This window comes from Bacillus rossius, chromosome 5 (assembly GCF_032445375.1).
Source record: "Bacillus rossius redtenbacheri isolate Brsri chromosome 5, Brsri_v3, whole genome shotgun sequence".
Classification (NCBI taxonomy): domain Eukaryota; kingdom Metazoa; phylum Arthropoda; class Insecta; order Phasmatodea; family Bacillidae; genus Bacillus; species Bacillus rossius.
This window is the reverse complement of record NC_086333.1, coordinates 37746923-37773423: the sequence shown is the minus strand read 5'-3', so window position 1 is coordinate 37773423 and position 26501 is coordinate 37746923. Positions and strand designations below refer to the sequence as shown.

At 36.8% G+C, this 26501-nt stretch overlaps 1 protein-coding gene across 1 annotated transcript in view; it reads left to right on the top strand.

The window, feature by feature from the left end:
* The window catches only part of LOC134531714 (arylsulfatase B-like), a 74031-nt gene that overhangs the window by 36542 nt on the left and 10988 nt on the right, over window positions 1-26501 (top strand). Inside the window, exons 3-6 of the mRNA XM_063367532.1 lie at window positions 8150-8373; window positions 15287-15542; window positions 18359-18516; window positions 20552-20699. Of these exons, the coding sequence (XP_063223602.1) occupies window positions 8150-8373; window positions 15287-15542; window positions 18359-18516; window positions 20552-20699 (786 nt within the window). The remainder of the gene's footprint in view (window positions 1-8149; window positions 8374-15286; window positions 15543-18358; window positions 18517-20551; window positions 20700-26501) is intronic.

Sequence of the window (26501 nt, the reverse complement as noted above, 5' to 3'; positions counted from 1 at the left end):
CAGTGATTCCGATATATGATTGTTAAGACAAATAGTCTATATTTGAAGGCAATCTTTCGCAAAAAAAAGTCTTACATTGATAAGTGCTGTTGATATAGACCTGTACCTTCGCCCGTTAAAACCCATTATCGAGTTGACAAGAATCAGCCAATGCCTCACGCATGCTATCTCCGTTTGCCGTCGGGCAAATATGACTGAAAGTGTATTATTATGAATTTTTTTGTAGTAAGTAAAAATATAATTAAAGTGAGTTTGATTAAAATCTGAGCACCCACGTGTACTACTAACCAGATCACTGAACATTGTTACAAATGTAATACAACACAGTTTATTTTAAATTCAAAATAATGTCAGAAAATGCTGGAAGTAATTAATTAAAAATTAAATAACGTAAGATAAATTAGATGAAATGCAAACAATGAGCGATTAAGGTGAAACAAATCTTACTATGCTTAGAGGGAAAAAAAAGATTAAAAGAATAATTATAACTCAAACACCTAGCAAGTACAAGCTAGACTATCGCACCCAGAGATCTTATGTACAGGCTTATAGAACAAACAAGTAATTTTCTATAACCTAGTAAATAGTGGAATGTATCCAATATTGTACAAGATTTATACTTTTGCCTATTTCAGTTCTCTAGTAAGAACGTTAAAAATATCTTAAATTGCTAATTTAAACGACTTAATGCGCTTAAATAATTGAAGTAAAATTACTGGTAACGAACTGCAAGCAACAAAACTAAACATACATACATATACATATTTTCGGCACCTTTTTTGGTATTTTGAAAATATTTTTTAATGATATTTTTTATTCCAAGCCAAATTTTTAGTTGAAGGACAAATCAATATATTATGTGTGATAATTTAGAATTTATTTATAATTCAGGTTGTGAACTGGATAAAATAAAAATTATAATAGTTACCGAAGATATAACAAAAATTCTCAGTTGGACGTTTGCGTACTTATTACTTATTTACATGGAAACGAAATAACATCAGGAATTAAGAAAGTTAATTATCATATGCCAAGAAAAACATCAACTATAAATTTCTAATAATGTTTAAGATCCAATTAAAATTTTATTTTTTTTAGAGTGAGTGTACTTTACGCTTCAGTTTCATCACATAGTATGCTAATCGGTGCGAATTTAAAAGGTGACTCTTTTTAATATTTAGTGTTTCCTTCATATTAAATACGACCCGAAAATTAGTGTAGGCTACATCTTTTCTCAGTACTTATAGCGGAGAGACTCTGTACACTTATCCTTCTGAATGTCGGTGTCATGATGTACCAAGCGGCTTCTAATGTGGAAATTCATACTCAATACACTACGGACTCAAATCCAGCAGAAATTATAGAATGTTTATGTGAGCAGTTTAATTAAATATACATCACTCTAGATGTGTATGAGTCCTGCTCTTCGAAATATGCACTTGGTTGTCAAGTCTGTGTGTTTTATGGCTGCATATACACACCACTTCCTCTCAAATAGAGTGCTTTTAAAATGAACCCCTATTAAGTAAAAATCATATTGTAATATCTGCGTACTTAATAGTTATGGATCCCATTCCTCCAAAAATTTTCATTGTGTGCTAAAAATTTCTTAACACATATTTTAATCTGTGCTCTGCCTCTGCATCATTACTACTTACACAAAGTGACATAAATATGCCCAGAATTATTCAGACACCATGAAAATTTGGTTTTATCATTGTGTATCCTGTGTTTTCTAAGAAAAAAGTAAAGATACTGCTATAAGCCCACAACGATAAATTTGTTTAGAGAGTATTTCTTTCATAAAGCAGTTGGTGGTTTGAATGCGACAAAAAAGTCAATTTTCGCTTTAGTTATTCTAATAATACCCATGACTTGGAAATTCTGCGACAATCATTGTTGGTAAATGTATTTCTGTAGTCAGTCAGACTTCAAAGCATCTAGCTGATATTATATTTCGAGGAATTTCTTCATGTTAAGTTACATGTAAGCATAGATCGGCATTTCGTTTGGAACCAGGTAGGCCAGCAATTTCATTCCGACGTTAAAATATTACTGTATTGAAGCCATTTCAGTGAACCATTGAAAATAGCTTTAATAGAAAAGGTGGAATCACTTTAATATATTTTTAACGTATATTTATTTCGCGTTAACGTGTTCATTAGGATCGTCCTTACAATATACGAGCCAGCTAAATTTTATTAAGAATTGGTACTTGCCTGGAGTGATTTCAGAAAGCTGCGGAGAATAGATATTGGGATGGATGGACAAGTGTTAGAACATGGGACCCAGAATACCAGTCCACTCACTCGATGCCGACAGACGTACCCTCAACCTAGAAGCTACAAAGGCCTTCGATCAAAGTTATATGCAACCAGCGTATAATAAAGTTCATTTTATTAGGTTTGAAATGAAATTTAACTAGGATGAAATATTTAATGTGAAATATTTCTGAAATATTTAATGTACCCACTGAATATTAGTTCTTTGAGATTCCACGCAAAAAAAATGGTGACTATTGATCGTTATTTATTACGGGGCTATATTATACACATTTATATTATTTAAGAGTGTGCACCATAGTCTCATCTTTAGTGAAAAATTGACTGTGTTTTATTTATTTTTAGTCCCATGACCTCCATCGAGGGAATATTAAAACATTTTTTGCAAATTAAAAATTATTATTTTGCAAACTGTGTTTCAATTTTATTTATTACACAGTGTTAAATCTTTTTAAACGCGAAAACACCTAAATGTGAAAATGAGTTCTAGTTATTTAGGTACTTTTTAGGTAAAAATTGAAACAAACTATAGCAAATTAGGCCATAGTGTTTACTTTGTTTTTTTGTGACCCAACCTGACCTCCAATCCTACAAAACAGTTGCAAGAGCGTGCGTCCCGTTTAAGTTCATTGCTTTATATTAACATTCAGCTCTGTTAAACTTGTGGACTTTTTGAGTCGCTTTACTTAAAAAATAATAACATATATATATAAGTAGCAGTCTAAGTTACATTTTAAACTACGAGCAACAAAAAAAAAAACATGTGAAGATATGGACAATATAAAAATAACAGAATTTACACTTTTTAAGTTCAAAATTTACTTAGATAAATGTTTATAATTTCTTAGAAATAAAAGTTACTCTACTGTCAGAAACTTAAAAAAAATGAGAGAAAAAAATCATAGGTAAAGTTATACCATGAAGGAGCCATTACTATTTTAAAAAAAAAAAAAATGTTTCAGTTCAATAATCCATGCATTCTGTAAACCACGGTGAGCTACTCAAAAATCCACCGGACGAACAGTGTTTTTAGGTAAATATTTCTGTACCTCGGAGGCAAGAGACAGTATGCACTTTTAACCATACACGTGACCACCGTACGACCTTTGAATATATATACTGTATAGAAGTCGCGTGTGGATAGGATTTACTCTACGTTTTTCAGGAGCGTATGACGAGCATCTTGGGAACTTCACCGCTGCAGGGCGCTGCCGTAACGCCCTGAATCGTCTTAGTTTGTTATTTACACGTTAGAGCGCAGCACTGTCGCCCGCTGTCATTCACCCGCACCCCCCACCCAACATTCACTGCAGCTCAAGGTCGTTCAACGCATGGAGGTAAGAAGTTAGGGAGTGGTTGTATGGCGTGGATGCTGAAGTCATTTTGCTTTTTGGGACACGCCCACTAATGCGACCAAAACAAACGGCGAATACAAGTTTTAAATGGTGTTTTTAATGAAATAAAACAATGTCGTATTGTGCTTATGGTTGTACGAATAGGCTAGCGAAAAAGCAGACGGGAATTACATTTCACAAGTAAGTTTATATCAAACCAGGAGCTTCTATTATTGAAGTGGTGAGATGAATAAGAGAATACAAGACATGTCTCAAGAAAGATGAAATAGTTATAGTAGCAGGTGGAAATTACGTGTTCAAGAAAGAATAAAAAAATTCGTGTTGTGCTTATGGTTGTACAAATAGGCTAGCGAAAAAGCAGACGGGAATTACATTTCACAAGTAAGTTTATATCAAACCAGGAGCTTCTATTATTGAAGTGGTGAGATGAATAAGAGAATACAAGACATGTCTCAAGAAAGATGAAATAGTTATAGTAGCAGGTGGAAATTACGTGTTCAAGAAAGAATAAAAAAATTCGTGTTGTGCTTATGGTTGTACAAATAGGCTAGCGAAAAAGCAGACGGGAATTACATTTCACAAGTAAGTTTATATCAAACCAGGAGCTTCTATAATTGAAATGGTGAGAGGAATAAGAGAAGACAAGACATGTCTCAAGAAAGAAGATGAGATAGTTATAGTAGCAGGTGGAAATTACGTGTTAAAGAAACAATCAAAAACTGTGTATCTCAGTTTGAAATATGTATTACCTTCATTATGTAACACAAAGTGGCGGTATGTACAATCCCACACAGATTTGACTTGATGGATAACTCATGTGTAAATATAGGGATAAGGAAAACTAATGAAAAAATTCTGACTGTAGTAAGTACAATTTTGTACGAGTAGGTATCTTTTGCTGATGACACAAATCTTCTTATAACTCCAGAAAAATATTGGAATTAAAAAATAAAACTGAATTTGAAATAATTAACTTGAATAAGTGGTTTGATGCAAATAATTTTAAACTTAATATAAATAAAACAAAATTTATTAAATTTGGTAATAAAAGACTGCTCGATCAAATATTATCTGAATTTCAGAATCAAGCGATAAGTCAAACTGAATCAACTAAATTCTTGGGCTTACATATTGATGATAAACTAAAATGGAATGAACATATCAATCAAACTATTCATAAATTAAGTAAAGCTTGCTACGCCCTCAGAATTCTTAGCCAAATTATAGACAGAAATTCTCTACGAACTGCATACATTGCACTTTTTCACACACACATGGTATATGTAATTGAAATATGGGGTAAGTGTAGTAATAGTATTAAAATTCTTAGATAGCAAAAAAAAGCCATATGTATTATATGTTTAGCTGATACAAGAGCCTCATGTAAACCTTTATTTACTGAGTTGAATATATTCCCTTTTTTTTCGTAATATATTTATAGGTTGCTCTTATTTGTAAAATTGTAAATAATTTTGTAGAATCTGAACATACTGGACCATATATCACAAGATATAACTATAAACTGAAACCAAAATTCCACACTTAAGAGGTACCTATAACACTATTTAATAAACTACCTAAAGAAATTATATTACTACAAAATTTTAATGAATTCAAAAAAGTTGTTAGAGAATACATCAAAGGAAAAAAATATTTATTTAGCTGGTGAAATAACACCTTGTAATGACAATATAAATAATATGTAATTTGCTGTATAATTAATAGGACACCCTACAAATGATTCAGAGTATATTAAATGAAAAATATGTACTGTTTGTTGTGTTGTGTAAATTGTGAAAATTATAAAATTTGTGATTATTTGTTGAAAGTGTAGATTAGCAAAATTCATTATAATTGTAAACTTGATTATTTTATTGAAATTTTAACTATGTTTAATTTTTGTTTATAATGTGACAAGGTCAATATCCCTTGAGCTGTTGGCTCATGTAGGGATCTGCAGGTGGATTAAAAAAAAATAAAAAAAATGAAATAAAATTGATTGTGTTATCTGCATGAAACCATAATATATTTTCCATTGATTTTTGTTGTCCAAATTATATACATTTATGTAATGTCTTGTTATTTGTTAATAAATTATAGTTTTTACTTCAGTACGTCTTGTTTTGTAGTTGATTTCGCATAATTTCACACTATTTTAAATTTGCAACACTGTGCTACCAGCTTGCTTTTACCAAAGCCCAATAATGTACCAATTTTATCGTCGACGATTATAAGACTTAACTTAAAAAATATGGTGAGGAAATGGATGAGGAGAAGTGATTTAATCTGTAAAACATTTCACTTTTAGTTTTATGCAGTGTGGTTTAGTATCATTTTGTTCTAAAATTCCCTCGGCGTAACTTTTCCGTAATTAAAGTAATAAAAATCAATTTCGAAAATATTTCTTTCGAAGTAGTCGAATGTGGATAGTGTTTGATTAGGCTAGGTTAGTAACAACACTAGATTGTAGGTTAGGTTAGTATAGCTACATTAAAAATGCTGTAAAATATTTTTAGTGTTTTTCAGGAATTACCAATTTAAGATGTACCAGTTGCCAGAGGGAAATGCTGAAAATTCATTAATTGCACAGAAAGATAGAGGTGGAATAACATACCTGTCTAAGGACGTGCAAAGTATTTGTAAGACGTAAAGACATTTTTTTCCTCTTTGAATCAGCATATGCATGACATGTCCCCATTGAATAATCATATTGTTTATTTGACAAAAGCAGTTTCTGATAAGTATGTTTGTATAAGGTTCAATTATTTTGCTAAGAATATAATTTAAACTAGTGATTCTGTTCAAAAGATGTTTACGAAGACAATTTTGTTTAAGGGTCAATGAGAATTTTTGCAGTCAAACTTCTAGTAGCTATGTATGCATTCTTCCTTTTGAGCTTCAAGTGATCTTCTTATTCCATTCAAGAATAACTGTTTTACCTATTACAAATCAGAAACATAAGTATTTTTTGTATTTATATGCAGTCTTAGTAAGTATTGATTGGTTATTGCTACATAGTATTTATGTGTGTCATCAAGTAAGGGAAACCAAGAAAAAATCTTGACAAAAATAATTAGGTTTCCTAGAAAAAATTTCTATGAACTAATTTTTGCAAATCTATTGTTGAATGGATATGAATATTAGGGAAATTGTGGGTAAATATTGCCCCCTATGAGAACAAAAAATACAAAAATATAATTTTCGATTTAAATATATCTTCACTAGCATTTTATAATCCTCACTGATCTCAAAGAAGCTTAAGGCACACATTCAAGGCTAAAATTGTGGGATGAAAAATAATTAAAACGTAGACAGTATAAATATATAACACTTGGAATCGCTATAGTAAAAAAAAAAGTTGCAAATGTAATCACTGCAACATTGCTGCAGGTAGGCATGTGTGCCCTCTGTTATTACTGTTACTTTACAGTACTGGCTCCTAAAGTGAAATATTCGTGCAAAGGACTAATTTAGCTCTGAAGAAACTACTGGTATGTTTACTATTGCGTGGCCACTGCATTAAATAAATAAATATATAAATAAAATGCAAAAGTTGTAGCATGTACAAGTTAATATAGACGTGTGGGCTCGTGACAGCTAATCCATCCATACACATAGGCCTAATAATTATGACGAGAATTTAAATATCAGTTAATTTGTTCATTTCGTTTACAGTAACATGTAGGTAATAAGCTAATATCTTTAACATTGTAATAGTCCGATAAATGAAATGACGAAAAAAAACCTTCTTTAAGCACAAATAATGTAAACAAGGGTACTATAATGTTATTGACACAACATACTGCCTTAATAACATCAATGCACCCTACCTGAATGCTGTTAAGTAAGCAATAAATTAATTTTATAACCCATTTCGTCATTACATATATAGGGATTTATTGCCTTATTTCTACTAAAAAATCACACGTTACAGTCTTGCAACACAACATTATATTTCATTTCATAATCTTAAAAAAGATAAACTTGCACATATACGCCGTTGGTAGCTAATATCGGATTAACAAAATACAGTATTCTGCATTTAAATGCATTGCAACCAGTGATGTTTTGCTCTCACAAGGGGGCGTGGTCGTTTTTTGTTTTGACTTCAGCTGTTAACACAGCAGAGATTACACACACCTACTCCCTAACTTCTTAACTCCATGGTTCAACGGGAGTTTGTGCGTCACAAAACTGTAAGGATGAGAGGTGGGGTAGAGGGTGGGTGGAGGACAACGCATGTTTGTGGGAGGGTGGGGAAGGGGTGTTTTAAGAGTTCGACACTTGTCCGCTAGGGACCACCACAAGTCGATGCCCTAGAGATGGTGGCGATTGCGGCGGTGAATTAACCAACTACCTCAAAACCGTATTAGAAATTTTAACCTGGTCTGGCGACTTCTATACAGTATATATATATATTCAAAGGCCGTGGTGACGTGGCGAGGCGCTGGTAAAGGGGCTGCGAGGAGCTGGTAAAGGGGCTGCGAGGAGAGGGGTGGGTTCGCGCCGCAGGCATGCAGCGGGTGCTGTACGCCCAGCAGCCGTACGGCCTGCCGCTGCGCGAGAGGCTGCTGCCGCAGTACCTGAAGGAGCTGGGCTACGCCACTCACGCGGTCGGCAAGTGGCACCTGGGCCACTTCCAGGCCGCCTACACCCCCACGAGGCGCGGCTTCGACAGCCACTTCGGCTACTGGGCGGGCCACCAGGACTACTACGACCACACGTCGCAGGAGGGGGTGAGGCACCGCGCACTTTGCTGCAGTACACGTCACGTCTACATAGACAAAGATGTGAATGTTCCTTCGTTCAGAATATTAAATCTCAGAATGTTCTCCACCAATTTCTTTGAAATTTTGACACAACATTGCATTTGAATACGCGCGTTTTTTTATATACCTACGTCACACCGTTGACAGGTAAAATGACAAATAAAAATAAATATAAATGAACCTTTGTGTGTTCATCTTATATTTTGTAAATATAAAGATATAGATAGGAAGATAAAGATGCAGAGAGATAGAGTTATAGAGAGAGGAATAGATAATAAAGGTATACACACAGATTTACAGAGTTAGAGCGAGAGATGTATATAGATAAATAGAGAGATGTAGAGTATATGGAGAGATATGGATAGATATATGTATAGATATAAAGGGATGTATAGAGATTTATATATTGAGAAATATATTGAGATTTATAGAGGGACATGTATAGAGAGATAGAGAGGGGTAGAAAGAGATGTTTTGTATATGTTTACCTATTTCAAACCAAAAAAAATTGAAAGAGATCCAGGGCATTAGATAGTATAAAAAACATTTGTTGCAAGAATTATGCAGTTCGGTCCATATAACTTGTCAAAAGTTTTTACAAAGTTTTACGCAAAAACGTTGCTTCTCCATACTTTTCAGCATATTCCTCTTGACTTTATCCTAGGATTTATTAGCCAGAGTCACTAATCACTTCTTGGCTCCTGGGTTATAACCACGTTCGTGAAAAAATGATGATGTGCGCTTGAAGACGGTTACAACAAGGCATACTGAAACTTCAAACACACTCTTTTTCCACGGTCATGGCCTCAATTCAAAAGAAAAAAAGAAAAGTAGTTCTCACAATTGAGTACATAAACGATATCTCTCTCTATCTTTATTTCTCCCTCTCTTGCAGCAAGGTTCTCATGGTTTTACGTTAGCAGAATTAGGGAACAGATGACAGCTTTACCAAGCAGTAGCATGGATCTATGCGTATGTGGTAAGACCTCTTGTCTCTCTATCCCTCTCACTCCCTCACTCCCTTCTCCTCGCTTCCTTCTTTTCCCTATCCCTCCCCAACTCTCTCCAGCTCTTCATTTCTATCACCCGCTCTCTCTCCCTCCCTTGTTCACACCCTATCACCTTCCCTACCCCTCTCACTCTCCCTCTTATTCTCACTTTAATTCTCACTTTCCCTCTCACTCTCATTTCACCTCTTCATTCCTATCGCTCCGTATCTCCCTCCCCATATCATTCTCTATTTCTCTCCGCTCTCTCCTGTCTCTCCTGTCTCTCCTGTCTCTCCTGTCTCTCCTGTCTCTCCTGTCTCCTCACTCTCCTCACTCTCCTCACTCTCCTCACTCTCCTCACTCTCCTCACTCTCCTCACTCTCCTCACTCTCCTCACTCTCCTCACTCTCCTCACTCTCCTCACTCTCCTCACTCTCCTCACTCTCCTCACTCTCCTCACTCTCCTCACTCTCCTCACTCTCCTCACTCTCCTCACTCTCCTCACTCTTTTCTCTATCCTCTCTCTCCTCTCTTTACTCTCTCTCCTCTCTTTACTCTCTCTCCTCTCTTTACTCTTTCTCCTCTCTTTACTCTCTCTCCTTTCTCTCCTTTCTCTCCTCACTCTCCTCTCTCCCCTCTATCATCTCTCCTCTTTCTCCTCTCTCTCCTCTCTCTCCTGTCTCTCCTCTCTCTCCTCTCTCCTCACTCTCCTCAATCTCCTCTCACTATCCTCAGTTTACTCTGTATCTCCTCACTCTCCTCACTTTCCTATCTCTCCTCACTCTCCTCACTTTCCTATCTCTCCTCACTCTCTCTCCTCTCTTTCCACACTCTTCTCACTCTCCTGTCTCTCCTCTCTGTCTTCACTTTCCTCACTTTCCTCTCTCTCATAATTCTCCTCTCTCTCCTCTCTCTCTTCACTCTTCTCACTATCCTCTCTCAACTTCCTCTCTCTCTTCTCTCCCTTTTCTCTCCCCTTTCTCACTTCTCTCCTCTCTCTCCTCTCTCTCCTCTCTCTCCTCTCTCTCCTCTCTCTCCTCTCTCTCCTCTCTCTACTCTCTCTCCTCTCTATCCTCTCTATCCTCTCCATCCTCTCTATCCTCTCTCGCCTCTCCATCCTCTCCATCCTATCTCTTCTCTCTCTCCTCTCTCTCCTATCTCTCCTATCTCTCCTCACTATCCTATCTCTCCTCGCTCTCCTATTTCTCCTCTCTCTCCTCTCTCTCCTCACTCTCCTCTCCTCACTCTCCACTCCTCACTCTACTCTCCTCACTCTCTTTCACTCCACACTCTCCTCTCCTCACTCTCCACTCCACACTCTCCTCTCTCTCCTCACTCTCCACTCCTCACTCTCCTCTCTCTCCTCACTCTTCTCACTCTCCTGTCTCTCCTCACTCTTCTCACTCTTCTCACTCTCCTGTCTCTCCTCACTCTCCTCACTTTCCTCTCTCTCCTCTCTCCTCTCTCCTCTCTCTCCTCTCTCCTCTCTCCTCTCTCTCCTCTCTCCTCTCTCTCCTCTCTCCTATCTCTCCTCATTCTCCTCTCCTCACTCTCCTCTCCTCACTCTCCTCTCCTCACTCTCCACTCCTCACTCTCCTCTCTCTCCTCTCTCCTCTCTCTCTTCTCTCTCCTCTCTCTCCCCGTTCTCCCGTACACTATGGTATTTAGCCGACCTGGGTGTCTTGTTATGCTTGAATTGTGCTCTCACTTCGGTGCGTGGGTTCGATTCCCACTTACGAGACTAGGTGTAACTATAACTATTCAGATTCTGAGCTGTCCCTTAGCAATCTCTTAGTATATGTATTATAAAATAGAAAATGAAATAAATCTTGAATAAGAATTTTTGGAATATTGTGGGATTTTCGGTATGTTTACATTCCTCTATCTCTACACTGTACTGAAGATATATTCAAAAACTTACTTTTGAATGAATTGTACGTAAGTGAAATAAATTCAGATTTGTAACCCATACATTTTGTGTTATAATAAGAAAGTACAATATAAATTATTTTACACTACTACAGGAAAAGAAAGACTAAACACAATACATTTAATAGCTAAGGTCATAAACAGGCAATGTTTGTCCAAACTCTGAACATATTTTTATAACCCTCTCCCAACATCGTTCTCATATGGCCTCAAAATTATACCAGCATTTTCCATGTTATCGTATATTTTTATTAGACAGTGATTAAATTAGTAAATGTATAATGATAACAAAATTTATAGTGAATTTATATAAATGAAAACCATATTCAAGGCAAAATTCCAGCTAATATGTTGTAATTATAAAGTGTATGTATATTTGTATTACTTTAATTTTAAAATGAGTAGTAAAATGCCTTTCATAAATATTATTGTATGTATAAATATTTGAATGATTATTGGATGTTGTATTTTTAAATAATGAATATTTATGAAATAAGAAGTAATAAATTTTTCTATATAATACTGTTGAGGCGAAGAAACATGTTTCAGCAAATGATTTACTGAACTTCCATTATAACAAATACTTCAGAAGATATTAGGTAATCAGCACCTAGTGACTATCTAATCATATCAGAACATATTGTTTGCATGGTATCAGCAACTTGTGTTTTGTGATAAGACGCTTCTTGCAATATTATTTGCAAGATATTGTAGAGTATCAAAAATGTGATTACTATGTCTTAAAATTTTTAGTTTGGTTTTTAAATTATTTATAGATGCTTAACTGGAAAAATATAGCAGTTTTGCATAAACATTAAAAAATCCCTTTACATTATTGATTTTTGAAGCAGGGGCCTAACATAATTAAACCTAGAAAAAATTAAAAAAAAAATGGCAAATGACGTTTTGTAAATAACTGCTTCTATGAATGATGATACGTACATCAGAAGCAAATCACTCAACTAAAATAATTTTTTTTATCACTTAAGCTTTTCTTACAATTTTATTACCTTTATTTTTGCGGAATTCTTCAACTGTTACTGTTTTTGCCAATGGTTTACTAGAACTTAAAATATTAGTGATTTATTTCAACGTTTATGAGAGAAAAATTAATATCCTTTGAAGCTTTTGCATATTTTTACAATCCTATATTTTTGGAAAAGCACAAACTTGTAAACGGTGGGATGTACTCAGTATTACTTCAACAAAACAAAGTAACCGCCAAAATAATGACATGTATTACTAAAACAGCTAAATATTACCACTTTTTCACAATAAGGATTTTAATAAGAAATTTTTGGACTATATAAAGACTATTAAATCGAAAATAATATATATAGTAATTCATTTTTATAAAACAGTATCCACCAAAATTATTTTCAAACAAATTTATTTATACAGTTAAATTAAATTGTAATTTTTATACCTGAAAATTGGCTCAAATCGTCATTTCGTGCAAACATTAATTAAGTTATCTTTTTGTATCAGTCAAGAAACAAACCTAGGCTATTGATTCAGCCAGTAAATAGATTGCTGAATTTTTTATGAATTAATACTTTTTTTCCAAATATAGATTAAAAATTACATTTTTTCAATATGGTGGACAAATTTCAAAGTGGTATGTGTCCTGGAAATATATGAATATTGCACTCTAGCGGGTAAAAATTAAACTAATATGGTGACAGTGCACTCTAGCACACGAAAACAATATTTTGGCAGCGACCTCCAGCAGAGGAAAACAAAATGGCCGCTATTACGTCATACTGGCTTACCTTATATCTGGTTTGGCATTAGTGGTTGGACGATTTTCTACCGGTGGTTTTTGCTTAGGAAAGATCCGTCTCCATTTTTAACCGATCGTCCTTTACGAGTTTGAACCCAGTACCTTTCTATAAATGGAAATTTAATTTAGTATATTTGTTACGAATTTAAAAAATCTTATTAAAATCGAATAATAGTTACGGAATTTCAATATGGCGAACGAATTTCTAAATGATGGAAGTTCTTGTTATTAACATTTTATTAATTTTATTTTTTTAAATTATTTATTTATTTTTTCGTTAAAATCAGATGATAGTTACGGATTTTTAATATGATAACCGTAACTAAAAGTGCATCGATGGTGCCCAAGGTCAAGGTATTGATATCAGCAGCTTAGGGCAGCTTGCTTTTGGGAGCCTTAATCCACTTTTAGGAATTTGCAACCTGTTGACATTTTCCATGAATAAAATACAAATTTTCCTTGAAAATGGGAATTTTCCCCTCGAAACAGGAATATTTTTTGGAAATTTCAGGAATTTGGTGTCATTTTTGAAAATTTTGTGTAAATTTGACACCAAAAAAGGCCACCGTGACGTCACATTCCAATATGGCGGTTATCGGTTCAAGCTCCACACCCGAAACCTCAGCGCTGAATATACTATTATATAATACTTATGGTTCAACATTTTAACTATGCTAAAGTAAATATATAAAATAGTTCCTGTTTTGTATCCACAATTTTTCTCTATACACGCAGTAGAAATAGCCTTTATTGAAATTAATATGTAACCTTTCGTGTTGGGTTTTAAAAATATTCTGACATAGGCAATACTTGTTAGGGCCTGTTATTATGTGTTAAAGAGAATTGACATAATTTTGCACAACACGATTTTGCTCAGAATGTCTACATAGCAAACCATTTAAAAGATAATAAATTACGAGCCACGGTAGTGTTTTCGTAAAAAAAAAAAAAAAAAACCTAAGCTGGCCACCTCACACAAGCCAGTAATCTAAGTAATCAAGCCACCAAGGACCATCTGAAACGTAACGAGTGTCAAGTACACACAGATCCTCTTATAGGTTCACAGCTCATTCACTCGTGTGGTAGGCGGAGCACTGTCGGGCTGCTTTTGTAAGCAGAATATACGATCACTTAAAGTTTCCTAGTGCGATTTGGTAAAGAGTTAATAGGAATTATACCCCACGTCTCGAATTTCGTAGCTTTTTTTTTATTATTCGTAGTATAAATTAAATTTCCTAATTATTGGCATGACAAATATTAAATACTAGCTGATGCCCAGAATGCGTTGCAATACGTCAAATTTATATATATATATTTTTTTTTGTAATTTGTTTGAAGTAGGTACACATATACAAAGCATCTCTCTCTACCTCTCTCTAATTCTCTATCCCTCTATCTATCTCTTTATGCATGTATCTCTATCTCTCTATCTCTATATATACAAGTGTCTATATCTATATATCTCCCTCTATAGCTCTCTATCTTAAGCTACTTTTACGCATGTCTGATGTCTGTGAAATGTAATTAATTTTATTTATTTAATTATTTCTATTATTGCTATTATGGGGGTAGGGGATGGGGAGATCTCCAGGATTGCAACTGTTCCCAACTGTTTTATTGTGCGACGACTGGTAATGAACATGCTCCAGTAGGAAATGACTCATTAACTTCCCAGAGTAGCTCCAGTTGACACACTGGCTGCTCTAGGCCAGGAGTGTTGCCCAGAGCGAGGTCGTAGCTTCAGTTGCCACACTGGCTGCTCTAGGCCAGGAGTGTTGCCCAGAGCGAGGTCGTAGCTTCAGTTGACACACTGGCTGCTCCAGGCCAGGAGTGTTGCCCGGAGCGAGGTCGTAGCTTCAGTTAACACACCGGCTGCTCCAGGCCAGGAGTGTTGCCCAGAGCGAGGTCGTAGCTTCAGTTGACACACTGGCTGCTCTAGGCCAGGAGTGTTGCCCAGAGCGAGGTCGTAGCTTCACTTGACACACCGGCTGCTCCAGGTCAGAAGTGTTGCCCAGAGCGAGGTCGTAGCTTCAGTTGCCACACTGGCTGCTCTAGGCCAGGAGTGTTGCCCAGAGCGAGGTCGTAGCTTCAGTTGACACACCGGCTGCTCCAGGCCAGAAGTGTTGCCCAGAGCGAGGTCTCCGCCACTCGACTACGGCGAAAGAACGACTGTTTGCAGCCGGGCTACTGGGGCTACGACATGCGGCGCGGCGTGGGCAACGTGTCGTGGTCCAGCTACGGCCGCTACTCCACGGACCTGTTCAGCGAGGAGGCGGTGCGCCTGATCCACCAGCACGACGCCGAGACGCCGCTGTTCCTGTACCTGGCGCACCTGGCCACGCACGCCGGCAACCCCTACCAGCCGCTGCAGGCGCCCGCAGACGTCGTCGGCGGCTTCGCGCACATCAACGACACACGCCGCCGCACCTTCGCAGGTACCGCTGCAGCGCCAATCGCGTTTGACGCGACGGACTCGCAGTTGGACGAACGACTGATGGATGCATGGGTGTCGCAAGGATATTTTTTTTTTGGGGGGGGGGGGAACTTCAATTGATTTAGTTGTTTGAGGAATATCAATCCCCTGAAAAAAAAAAGCGGGTGGTCCACCCCCGGGAAAATTTGGGGTTTGAAGGTGCAAAAAGGTGGTTTTTTAGGCATTTTTTTCTTTCCTAAATATTCTAATTATAGTTGGTTGCACTATATAATTTATTTTTTATAAAAATTTATTTTCAGAGAACAAATTTTTAAAAAACCACAGTTAACATATCTGCTGGTGCTACATCCACACAAAATCATAAATTTAAACATCAGGAGAAACTACGAAACTACGAAACTAAATATATTATTGGAGGGGACGAAATTAAAGACTTTAATTATTGGTGGGGGGGGCGTAACCCCCCCGTCCCCCGGTTGCGACGCCCATGATGGATGGACTGTTGAATAGATGAGTGGACTATTGGGAGGCTAATGAATTATTCGATGGATGGATAAAATGTTGGATGGATAAATGGTTTGTTGTATGGATCGATGGACTTTTGGAAAGATGTATAGACTTTTGGATAGATTGATGAACTGCAAGATATATGGGTGAATTGTTAAATATATGGATGAAATGTTAGATAGATTGATAGACTGTTGGATAGATGGATGGACTTTTAGATTTATGGATGGACTGTTGGATATATGGACGGACTGTTGGATGGACGGATAGATAGATGTGTATATATATATATATATATATATATATATATATATATATATATATTTAGACGAATGGATTGACGAATGAATGGTTGGTCAGAAGGTTTGTATGATTAGATGGTTGGATAGGCGGATGGACTGACAGATATTTGTACGGATGGACGGATGGAAAGTTATTTTGATGAATAAACCCATGGTCAGGCATTTGACGAATGGTAGAATGGAGATATATTTACACTAATGTACGGATGGACGGATAAAAACTAGTTGATTGATTTCGTCGACTTTATGTTCATTTTATATTAAGATATTTTATAAAGACTTTTAAGAGTTAGTATTGTAATATAAGAGGGAGTATCGATTATGTATATTTGTGAAAACAATGCAACGCAACTAGAAAGCTCACAATTCCACAACAATTCCGACAATTCCTAATTACTTGTAATAAATAAAGGTTTGACTCAGTCGAGAATTGAACCCGGATCACTTTTGTGAGTGGTGAGTAGTGAGGGTTATGACCACTTAACAACCGTACGTCTCAAATTAGTAAAAATTAAGCTCTAAATGTTTTTTACGCCGGAAAGTAATAAATCACAGAGGCTTAAGAGTTATTAAGAAGAGCATGACTTGGTATTGTAGAAGATGAATACAAGGCCCATACATATGCTTTAACTAATCGCATTTGTAAATGGCGAGCAATTGGTTTTTATTATGAGCAATATCTATTAAAAACGACGAATAACAATGGGATTATGAGCATTCATTCATATTTTTAAAATTTTATATGTAATAGCTAGTATATTTTCCTGCACAACGCCTTGGAAAATTTTGAAGGGTTTAAGTATAATACATAAATAACATCCATTAAATAAATAATCAATGCAATTTCAATTCCATACTTTTCGTCTTTTTCTAAAAGAACATGAACAGAATATCTTCTTATGTTCTTTATTTTGGTAAATTGTTAGTAAATCTGAAAGGCTTTCCGCTTATAACTTTTAAAGGCGGTTGGATCTCCAAGTAACGATGCGCTCCAAACCTGTTGAGTACCAACTTGTTGCTAATAAATTCAAATAGTTCTGGGATATAGAGACCGAGCTCACAACCCTCACTACATGAGTGCGACGCGTTGGTTGCTAGCCATCGAAGACAACGTATGAAGAGTCATGAGTACATTAAAATGTTCTGTTAATGGCTTCACAGAGATGCAGCAAGCTAATTGCATGCTAACGCCTACCACCAAGGTGATTCGAGTTCGATTCCCGGCCGGGAAAAACTTGGATTTCTTGCTTGTAGAAAACGTTGCGGGCGTTAATGCGACGCTAAGAATTTTACAGGGGTAGTGTGGTTACATACTCGTCTTATCACCTCTAATCACTTAATGACAGCAATGTCAGTGACACCGTTAGCTTTAATTTAAATGTCGTTCTGTGCATAGCGTGTTGTGTTTTTTCTCTACTGGAAATAACAGCGTTGTTGGTAATCCCATGAAACTGTTGACAAAAGGTAGGACAACTATCGGAGAGCAAAATACAATAATTGTCAAATGACCATAGTTTATAGAAATCTCACTGGGGTTCACATAAAGGCTACGGCAACAATGCCGTTGTCATTAGATTTCTTGCACGAGATCAGAAACTACCACGTGGCGTAAGAAGTGACCATTTTGCTACACAAGTTGTTACACTTCGTTACTGAAGGCAAGCAGTAGCCCAACTTCTCACACGCACAAAATGTGTCCCGTAACACACATTTTCCCGTTACGCTGTGTCCCGTTACGCTCATTGTACGCTTGAGCCACATCTATCCCTCATCCACTCGATTGGAACAACCATCGATTTGACTTTTTCGGGGCACATTAAACTTGAAACACTCCCATTCGTTTCCTACTTTTCCTATCATCGTCCTATCCTTAACAGAATAACACAGGGCTCTTCTGAAGGCATTTAAATGGAGTTTCGCTCTTGCATTCGATTACGATATTGTGTTTCTGTGCGCGCGGTTGCGATGCCGCGTACACTGCACCACGGTGGACTGGGCCTGTGTGCAGGCATGGTGGCCAAGCTGGACGAGTCGGTGGGGCTGGTGGTGACGGCGCTCAGGGCCAAGGGTATGCTGGAGAACTCCATCATTGTGTTCTCCACGGACAACGGCGGGCCCACCAACGGCTACGACAACAACGTGGCGTCTAACTGGCCCCTCAAAGGAGTGAGCATTCGCTTGGAAACAAGTCCTGTGGGAACACGTACAATTCGAAATAGGAATATCCTAATTATAAAATTAAGATCACCCATTAAAAATTATGTGTAGGATATTTAGCTTAATATTCCAACAGTTTTCCTGCAAATGTTTTTAGATAAAAAAAAGTTATTTTCATTTGATCATCGAAAATGTAAATAAGCTTCCCAAACAAGAAAATTATATTTTATGTAGCAGCATAAAATGCAACATATATATATATTAAAATTCCAAAATATAAATAACAAAAATTAAGTAAATGTATTTAACAAAATATTTAAAAAGCTCAATCTTGTGGAGCATTTGTCAGTTAAGCCAGAAACGTGAAAAAAAAAAACCTTAATTAATGCAGAAACAGTAACGAACACTATCCATACCCAGTAAAACTTAATATTTCTTTAAAAAAATGTTCGCATTTCCTGTCCACTTGACGGGCATTTGTTTCTTCACTTTACATTCAGAAAATTATATTTGGGCCTTATTAATTTTGTTAAGTAAACTAAAAATCCTTATATCACTCTTGAGTATTAATCGTAAGATTCTGCGTTTTCAATATTTTAACAATTATTTACCGATTCCAGAAAGTACCCAAGTGATTTTTGTGTTAAATCAGTTTTTTTTTACATTTCTGAAGCAAGAACTATCATTTTATATAGGTAAAATATCTCTGTAGTTAAGTAATCCGAGTGACCACTTTGAGTCAATTATGGTTACCAAATTAACATAAATGATGAAGTAACCCGGAAGAAAAGACAGGTACGATGTATAAGGTTTACAACTCTTGTGGATATTCCACGACATGGCCGCGGTGAAGAAAGCCACGATTATCATCCACACTAGTAAGTTAGTAGATTAATTTCTAATGAGAGTTTTCTGTGACAGATTACTAGGGACCTGCCCTGGTTGGCTGCCGAGAGAAATATTCTTATATAAGAACCTTGAACGTCTACTAGTATATACTATTCTATTTGGAGTGTAATTCAACCATTCTAATCATGGTCCCGTGCTATTTCAATCATCCTTAGTGTCAAGGGCTATTAAAAACTGATACTTTTTCTAAATGTAAGGAAGCAGCTCAGTTAATAGAAAATATAAATATTTTAGTCTTTAATGGTTTCTCCAAAACCTTATATTTACATTTAAGAATGGCAACGATCCTTGAATGTAGATTCAAGTTAGTAAATCGTGTTAAATGTACTTTTTCTGTATATTTCCAGTTATTTTAATCATATTATCAATGCTACTAAAATATATTACTTCCCTAAATTTAAAGATAAAGTTTAGTTAATTGACTAATTTTTTAAAAATATTTTATGGTTTCTCCAAAACCATATATGTACATTTAAGAAATAATAATATGTTTCTTGAATGTAGATCCAAGCAAAAGATTCACATTAAATGTATTTTTTTCTGTGTATATATCCACGTTTTTCGTGTCAATGACAATGTTATAAATAAAGTTACGAATATTTTGCAGATTTATTTCACTTATTCGCACATTTTTGAAATCCTGTATCTCGGTAAGTATGAAGTCAAAAAAGATGTTCGAATGGTGAAAATTGTAGGAAATTTACCGCTCTACAAAATCGAATGGAATAGTCTAAGTCGTATGAGGCAAAAGAAAAAAGAGTTATAGGCAAAAAACTGAAAAAAAAGTGCCAAACAAATTGGGGGTTTTCGCCCCCCCCCCCCAAAAAAAAGTTTCCACAAGGATTTTTTGTTGGATAAATTGGGTGGGGCACTACTGTATCACGTAACAAACCACCACCCCAAGTTTCATTAACTCGACATTTAATCGAAGGACCCACCCTTTTTGAACCTATAACTACTGAACTATTAAGGCGAGACACAGAAAGTATTCTAGTGTGCTACATTGGTCGACGGCAAGGGTCGGGGCTCTTGACTGGGTAACCACTTGCTCTGCTTGTCTGTAACTGGTCGAGGGTCGTGCGAGGTGCTGGAAGCCTCAGCTGCGAGGGGTTGACGGTGCCGCGGCTGTGCGCAGATCAAGGACACGCCCTGGGAGGGCGGCGTGCGGGGGGTGGGGCTGGTGTGGAGCCCGCTGATCCCCGACACCCCGCGCGTGGCTGACCACCTCATGCACATCCAGGACTGGCTGCCGACCCTGCTCTCGGCCGCCAACTACACTGCAGGTCAGTGTCCCATTCCCGGCCTCCAGGTCCTCGCTGGAGTATTTGCTACCACCACCAAGATCTGCACCGACGGCGGCTCCAGGCAGGCTCACGCCACTGCCCTTCTGCGCTCAGCGCCGCGACCCTCCTGCTCGTCAGGGCTTCTTCGAGCGCCGAGGCGGAAGTCTCGACCACTCCCAATGCCACTGCCTCTTTTCAAATATTTTTAATAATAATTGCAAGCTTTGTTTTGCATAGTGATTATCAGGTGAATATTGTTTTAGATTTTATTTCAGCTTTTATAATATAGTTTCGGACTTTTATTTCCATATTGGAATCATTTTATCACTATTTTATTAAAACTATTATTTAGTTAATTTTTTTGCAAGTCGTTAGTTTATAATTAATTCTATAATTTAGTTTTTAATAATTAAAAATTTTTTATATCACCGCTGTGTTCAAAAAAAATTATTTCTTATTAATAATTTGTTTTTAATTATTTATAAATTTTTGTGTCACTTTGTAAGCTCTATCAAAGTGGCCATTTCACTACAAAACTTTAGGAGTAATATATTAATCGGGTTTGTTGAGGACACCTGCATCAGGGATTAGTGATTTAATGGAAATTAGTTTAATTTTAATTTCTTTAAATTTTGTTAAGGCCGTTCCCAGTGAGGTGTCTGATTTGCATAGGTTTTACCCTGAGTGGGGAAGCCAGAGCACGCGTAGCAGGCTCCAACATTTAGCAGCTAGAGACCAGATTTAATTTTTTTTTATTTTTAGGCCAATTTAGTTTTTAAAAAGAGAGATTTCGGTGATATTGTTTTTATTCTTTATGATCTCTGTTTAATAACCAAGATAGCAGAATTTTTGAAAAAAATATGACACTTTCTTGTTCAATGATACTTACTTCACGAAAATAATGTCCTTTTGACTAATACTTAATGCTCTTTTACAATAATTTGTAAGAAGCATGTTCAACTACTGGGAACAAAAAAAAATTATCAGCAAGTACATGTACGTTTGAACAATGTGCCAATGGCGTAATATAAATATTAGTTTAAATAACAGTGGCAATATATTAAGAAGCAAATATTTTTCTCATCTATTTGATACATAAATTTTGGTACAAACTCCATGTTAAATAATTAACATCATTAATTTAAACTTAAAAAAGATGAAATTTTTTGTAATCTAAGTTAAGTTTTATTAATTTTGCAGATACATTTCATGATGTTTGTTTCATTTCGGTGCTTCATGGCGTATTAACTTTTATTTTGGTGTTATATGGTGTATTAATATGGTTTTCGATGTTATTTCAGCTTTATCGAAATTCACCTATAATCTTGTCCCTACTAATTGCATGGTTGCCAAACATACAGCGAAGAAAGATCTCCGGCAGACGCTGTTGGTGCGTCGTGGTGGTTACAAGCGCTTTGTATAAAATGTTTCAAGAGAACAAGTCACATTCGCGTGGCGGGGCTGGTGGGTTCGATCGCAGCTCCGGCTTGTGCGGCATGCTCGCAGACTCAGGACCACTCTCCGGAGGAACTGGGTCGGGGAACAGTTCAAGTGGTAACGTCAACTCGCCGAGCGGAAGTAGTCTTAATTACCTCAGTTTACTGGGGTGTGGACTCTGAAGTTAACACCTGATAGCCACGACAGAGTCCAAAGGCGAAGAGTTATCTTACATTTTAACAGTGTCTATGTAGTTACAAACAGCGTAAATACCAATAAAGACGAAGCTTCCTTAAACAGAAGCTTCTTAAGGTGAGGTTGCTTTTTTTAATTTTAAGATTATCACGTGTACAGCCACATGATTGTCGTCATTCACTGTTCCTCCTATATAACTCTTTTGGCCAGTGATCTTTAAGGGGATTGGTGCACCAGCATCGTATTAAAAAAAACAATATATTTGTTGATGATTCAGCTGCTAGAGAAGATTTGAACCATTCTGGTGTAAAATTTATTTTTTTATTTTTTTATTTTAATTAAGTTATTGCTGATTTTCGGGAATTTTTTAAATTCAAGCTTTATTAATAAACTATAAAGAATTCAGTGGTAAAACTTTCGCAGATAAATTTTCAGACACGGGAGATATGACTGTGACCATTATTTTATCTGTAATCATTATTAATTTAACGTATTTACAATTTGAATTTTAATAAATGAGCTGCTACGAAATTGCGTGATATTCATTTGCGAATTTAATAACATTCGCGTTTTCATTTGTAATTCAAACGCCAACATATCTGTCGGCTGAATGATTGACTTTATTTTAGTCTTTAGCTTATTGCAGTCGGACCTAAAGTAAAAATGTAGCTGTAGAAGTTTGAGCAGCGTGCAAGCTCGGATACGAGAAATTATGGAGCGCGCTGGACAGTAGTGACACCTTGCGACAGTTTCCCCAACTGTTTGCAGCCAGTGTTTTCTCTCGTTCCCACCCAGCCACAGCTGTCTGCTGTTTACGAAGGGGAGACGGGATTTCGCACGAAACTGATATGAAGGTCAACGTATTCATTTTCAGTAGATAAGAGAACGTGTTTGGTCTATCTCGGCGTATAATTGAATGGTTATTCCCTGTTATTATTTAGCACAGTGATTTAGCCAGATGTTTTTTGTTGTAAGCGTGAGATTTATTCAGGAATAAAATGCCGAAGAAACCTCCACCAAGCAGAGTACACAAAAGAACAAAACTATCGAAAGCCATTATAGCGCTTAGAAATAAGAATAAAGAAAGATAAGAGATTATTTTATTATAGCTTTTTTAACATACATTTATTTTTCAGAGTTGCGTATGTACAACGCGATGGACGCGATGCGACAACAAAAAGATGTGTAAAATTGTAAACATGCTTTTTTTTTTTCCAGCAATGCGTGAACCATTCATAAACTATACTCAACATGTATCCGTATAATTACGTTTGAATTTTTTTTTATGACAGGCATCAATGTTAAAAAGTTTATTAAGTAGCAGAAAACACTCAACCTAGTCTCACACAAAATCAGTTTAAGTACATGAATGCAGTTTTAAGAAGTAAGCTACGTAAATAATAAACATTTTTTAATATCTGCTGGTAACGTTTCCAAAGTATCAGCTTCGCCTTCATTCACGAACAATATTCGTGGCCTTATTTATTTATTTTGCTGGCGTTTCGTTGGTGACTGTTAGGACTGCAAAATTAGTAAACATTTTTCACCCTATCCTGAGTTAAATCTAAGTGTGCGCGGTTAGATGAGGACCTAGATGTGTCTCATGCTTACGCCTTTACACTCTACTCATGCGGGTATTAACCATGCGCGTAAGGGCGCGTTGCCAATGACCTGTACGATAGTCTCAATAATCCTCTACGGACTCGAAAAATGTCACCTGCTCATTGGCTACTTGACTTGTGACAACTGTTTGTTGTAATGCCTGTGATTCATCGTTGATTTTGTTGAGGAGTTTTCAGTGATTCAGATCCTCCCATTTAACTGTAGCCGAATTGAAGAAGCAGTAGAAATGTTACATGCTTGAATTCATAGCGAATGGAAACCACAAATATTTACTGATGTAGTGGTTGGTAAAAAAAAATATTATTCGTATCGCGTCCATCGCTTCGCGCCATGTTGGCTCCTATATTATTATGGATTTACAAAATATAACGATTCATTTACGACACTTAAGATAAGGTGTGTAGGATTTTAAGAATTCACTTGAATTGATATTTAAGAACATATTTCAGGATAACTTGTGAAGACGCTCGTACAGACGGCACCGGTTGTGATGAGTCATTGTTACCAGAGCAGGTGTACACGAAGTGGCATGTGAAACCTCAACACAACTCGAAAATCAGTACCGTAAACCGGGGTAACTTTGGGACTGGGGGTGTAAATTTGGGACAGTGAGTAATTTCTGGCTTTAGGATTTCCTGTCAAGGCAATGTATTTAGAAGTGGTACGCAATCACCGCTTCTATATTCGCTGGTATGTGCTACTATCTCATGGCATTTATTTGAAGCTGTAGTTGCACTGGTGGGATAGAGGCAGTGGATTTGTTTTCAACCACATGTTTATATTTTTGTTTTTGTGTAAACTTTTGTACGCACTTTAAAAACGGCAAATACTTCACGAAATACAGGCATGTATTTGAAGAAGTACAAGCCTTGACATCCATTTAATGTGATGCTAATGTTTTTGATACTTGCATTTTATTTTATAACCTCAAAATAGTAAATTTTCATCACTTGGTGGGGTAACTTTGGGACTGTCCCAAAGTTGCCCCAAAGTTGGCGTAATATGTTTTACTGCATTTTTTCTTCATATTTTTCAGAATAAAGCGACCAACCATGCCAATAAATCCCGAACGTGCTCTTGGTACACGGCCATATAAAAATTACACAGAGGAAAACTTGAATGAAGCTTTGCAAGCTGTACGGAACAAAACATTGTCGATTCGCAAAGCTTCAACAAAATATGGTATTCCAAAAAACACTTTGCACCTAAAAAACCAGGAAAAGCATTTTAAAGCTGTCGACCGAGCTCCTGTTTTCACAAATGAAGAGTAGTTGCAATTTGTAAGTCACATTGTAGCCGTGTCTAACTATGGATTTCCTGTGGATATCCTGCTCAGACTGTTTGCTTATCAGACAACACTGCGACACAGTGTGCCGCAAACTGTATTGTCATCATAGCAGTTGCGGGCCTCGTGGTCCGTATGCCAGAACAAAGCATCGAACCAAGGGCCCGCGAAGAGTTCCAGGCCGCGGATTGCCGCCCACTACCTCTTGTTTTAAAATAGAGTTTATGTGTGGATGTCTGTGAAAATATGATGCTGAGTTACTTCTATAGTGTTGTTTAACTTGTATCCTTTGGTGGGGGCGGTCGGGGCTTTAAAAACCTACCCCCTGCTGAGGGCTATTTGTGGATAAGAAAGTGGGGAGGGAGGGAGAAAAAAAAAAGGAATGAGCTTTAGAAACGGGTTCGAGTCACAATGTGAGCAGTTTCAGTCATACTGCCTGCCCGGTGCTCTAGTTGCCAGAGTTAACAGTTCCTGTGGATATGTTTGACCTTCAATGTGTTGTCAAGTCCTACCTGGACCGCTGTGGAAGAAAGGAGCTACGATTTTAAAACAATTTACCAGGAAATGATTGGGCGGAAGGGTTCATGCGACGGCACAAAGCAATATTAACTCAGAGAACAGCAAAAAAATTTCTTACTCTAGAGCAGCAACAGAAGAAAAGGTTGTCAATAAGTTTTTTGATAATTTGTAAAAGGAGCTGATAGGAATTCCAAAAGTGAATATTTGGAATTACGACGAAACAAATCTTGTAGACAATTCTGGAACCAGAAAAATCATCACGAAGAGGGGAATTAAGTACCCTGAGAGCAGGGGTGCAACAATTAAATTTCCAAAGGAGGGGGCAATATAACTTTTTATAAAGAATCATCGATCCCCCGTATTGAAGCGGGGGGTCCAGGGGTCCTCCCCCGGGAAAATTTGTATTTCAAGGTGGAAAATGGTGCTATTTAAGCAGTTTTATTATCTAAAAATTGATTACACAGCACTTTCTTTGCCCCCGTTTGCCCCCATTTCAAGGTTTCAGAGGGGGGGCAAAATACCCTTGCCTCCCCCTGTTGTTGCGCTCCTGCCTGAGAGGATACAAAATTTGTCTAAAGCGTGCACATCTATAATTGTTTGTGGAAATGCAGCAGGGGATGTAGCACCACCTTATGTAAACTATAAGGCGGAGAAGATTTGGACAACTTGGACTGAAAACGGACCCTCGGGTACTCGATACAATAGAACTAAATCTGGTTGGTTTGATGGGCATGCTTTTGAAG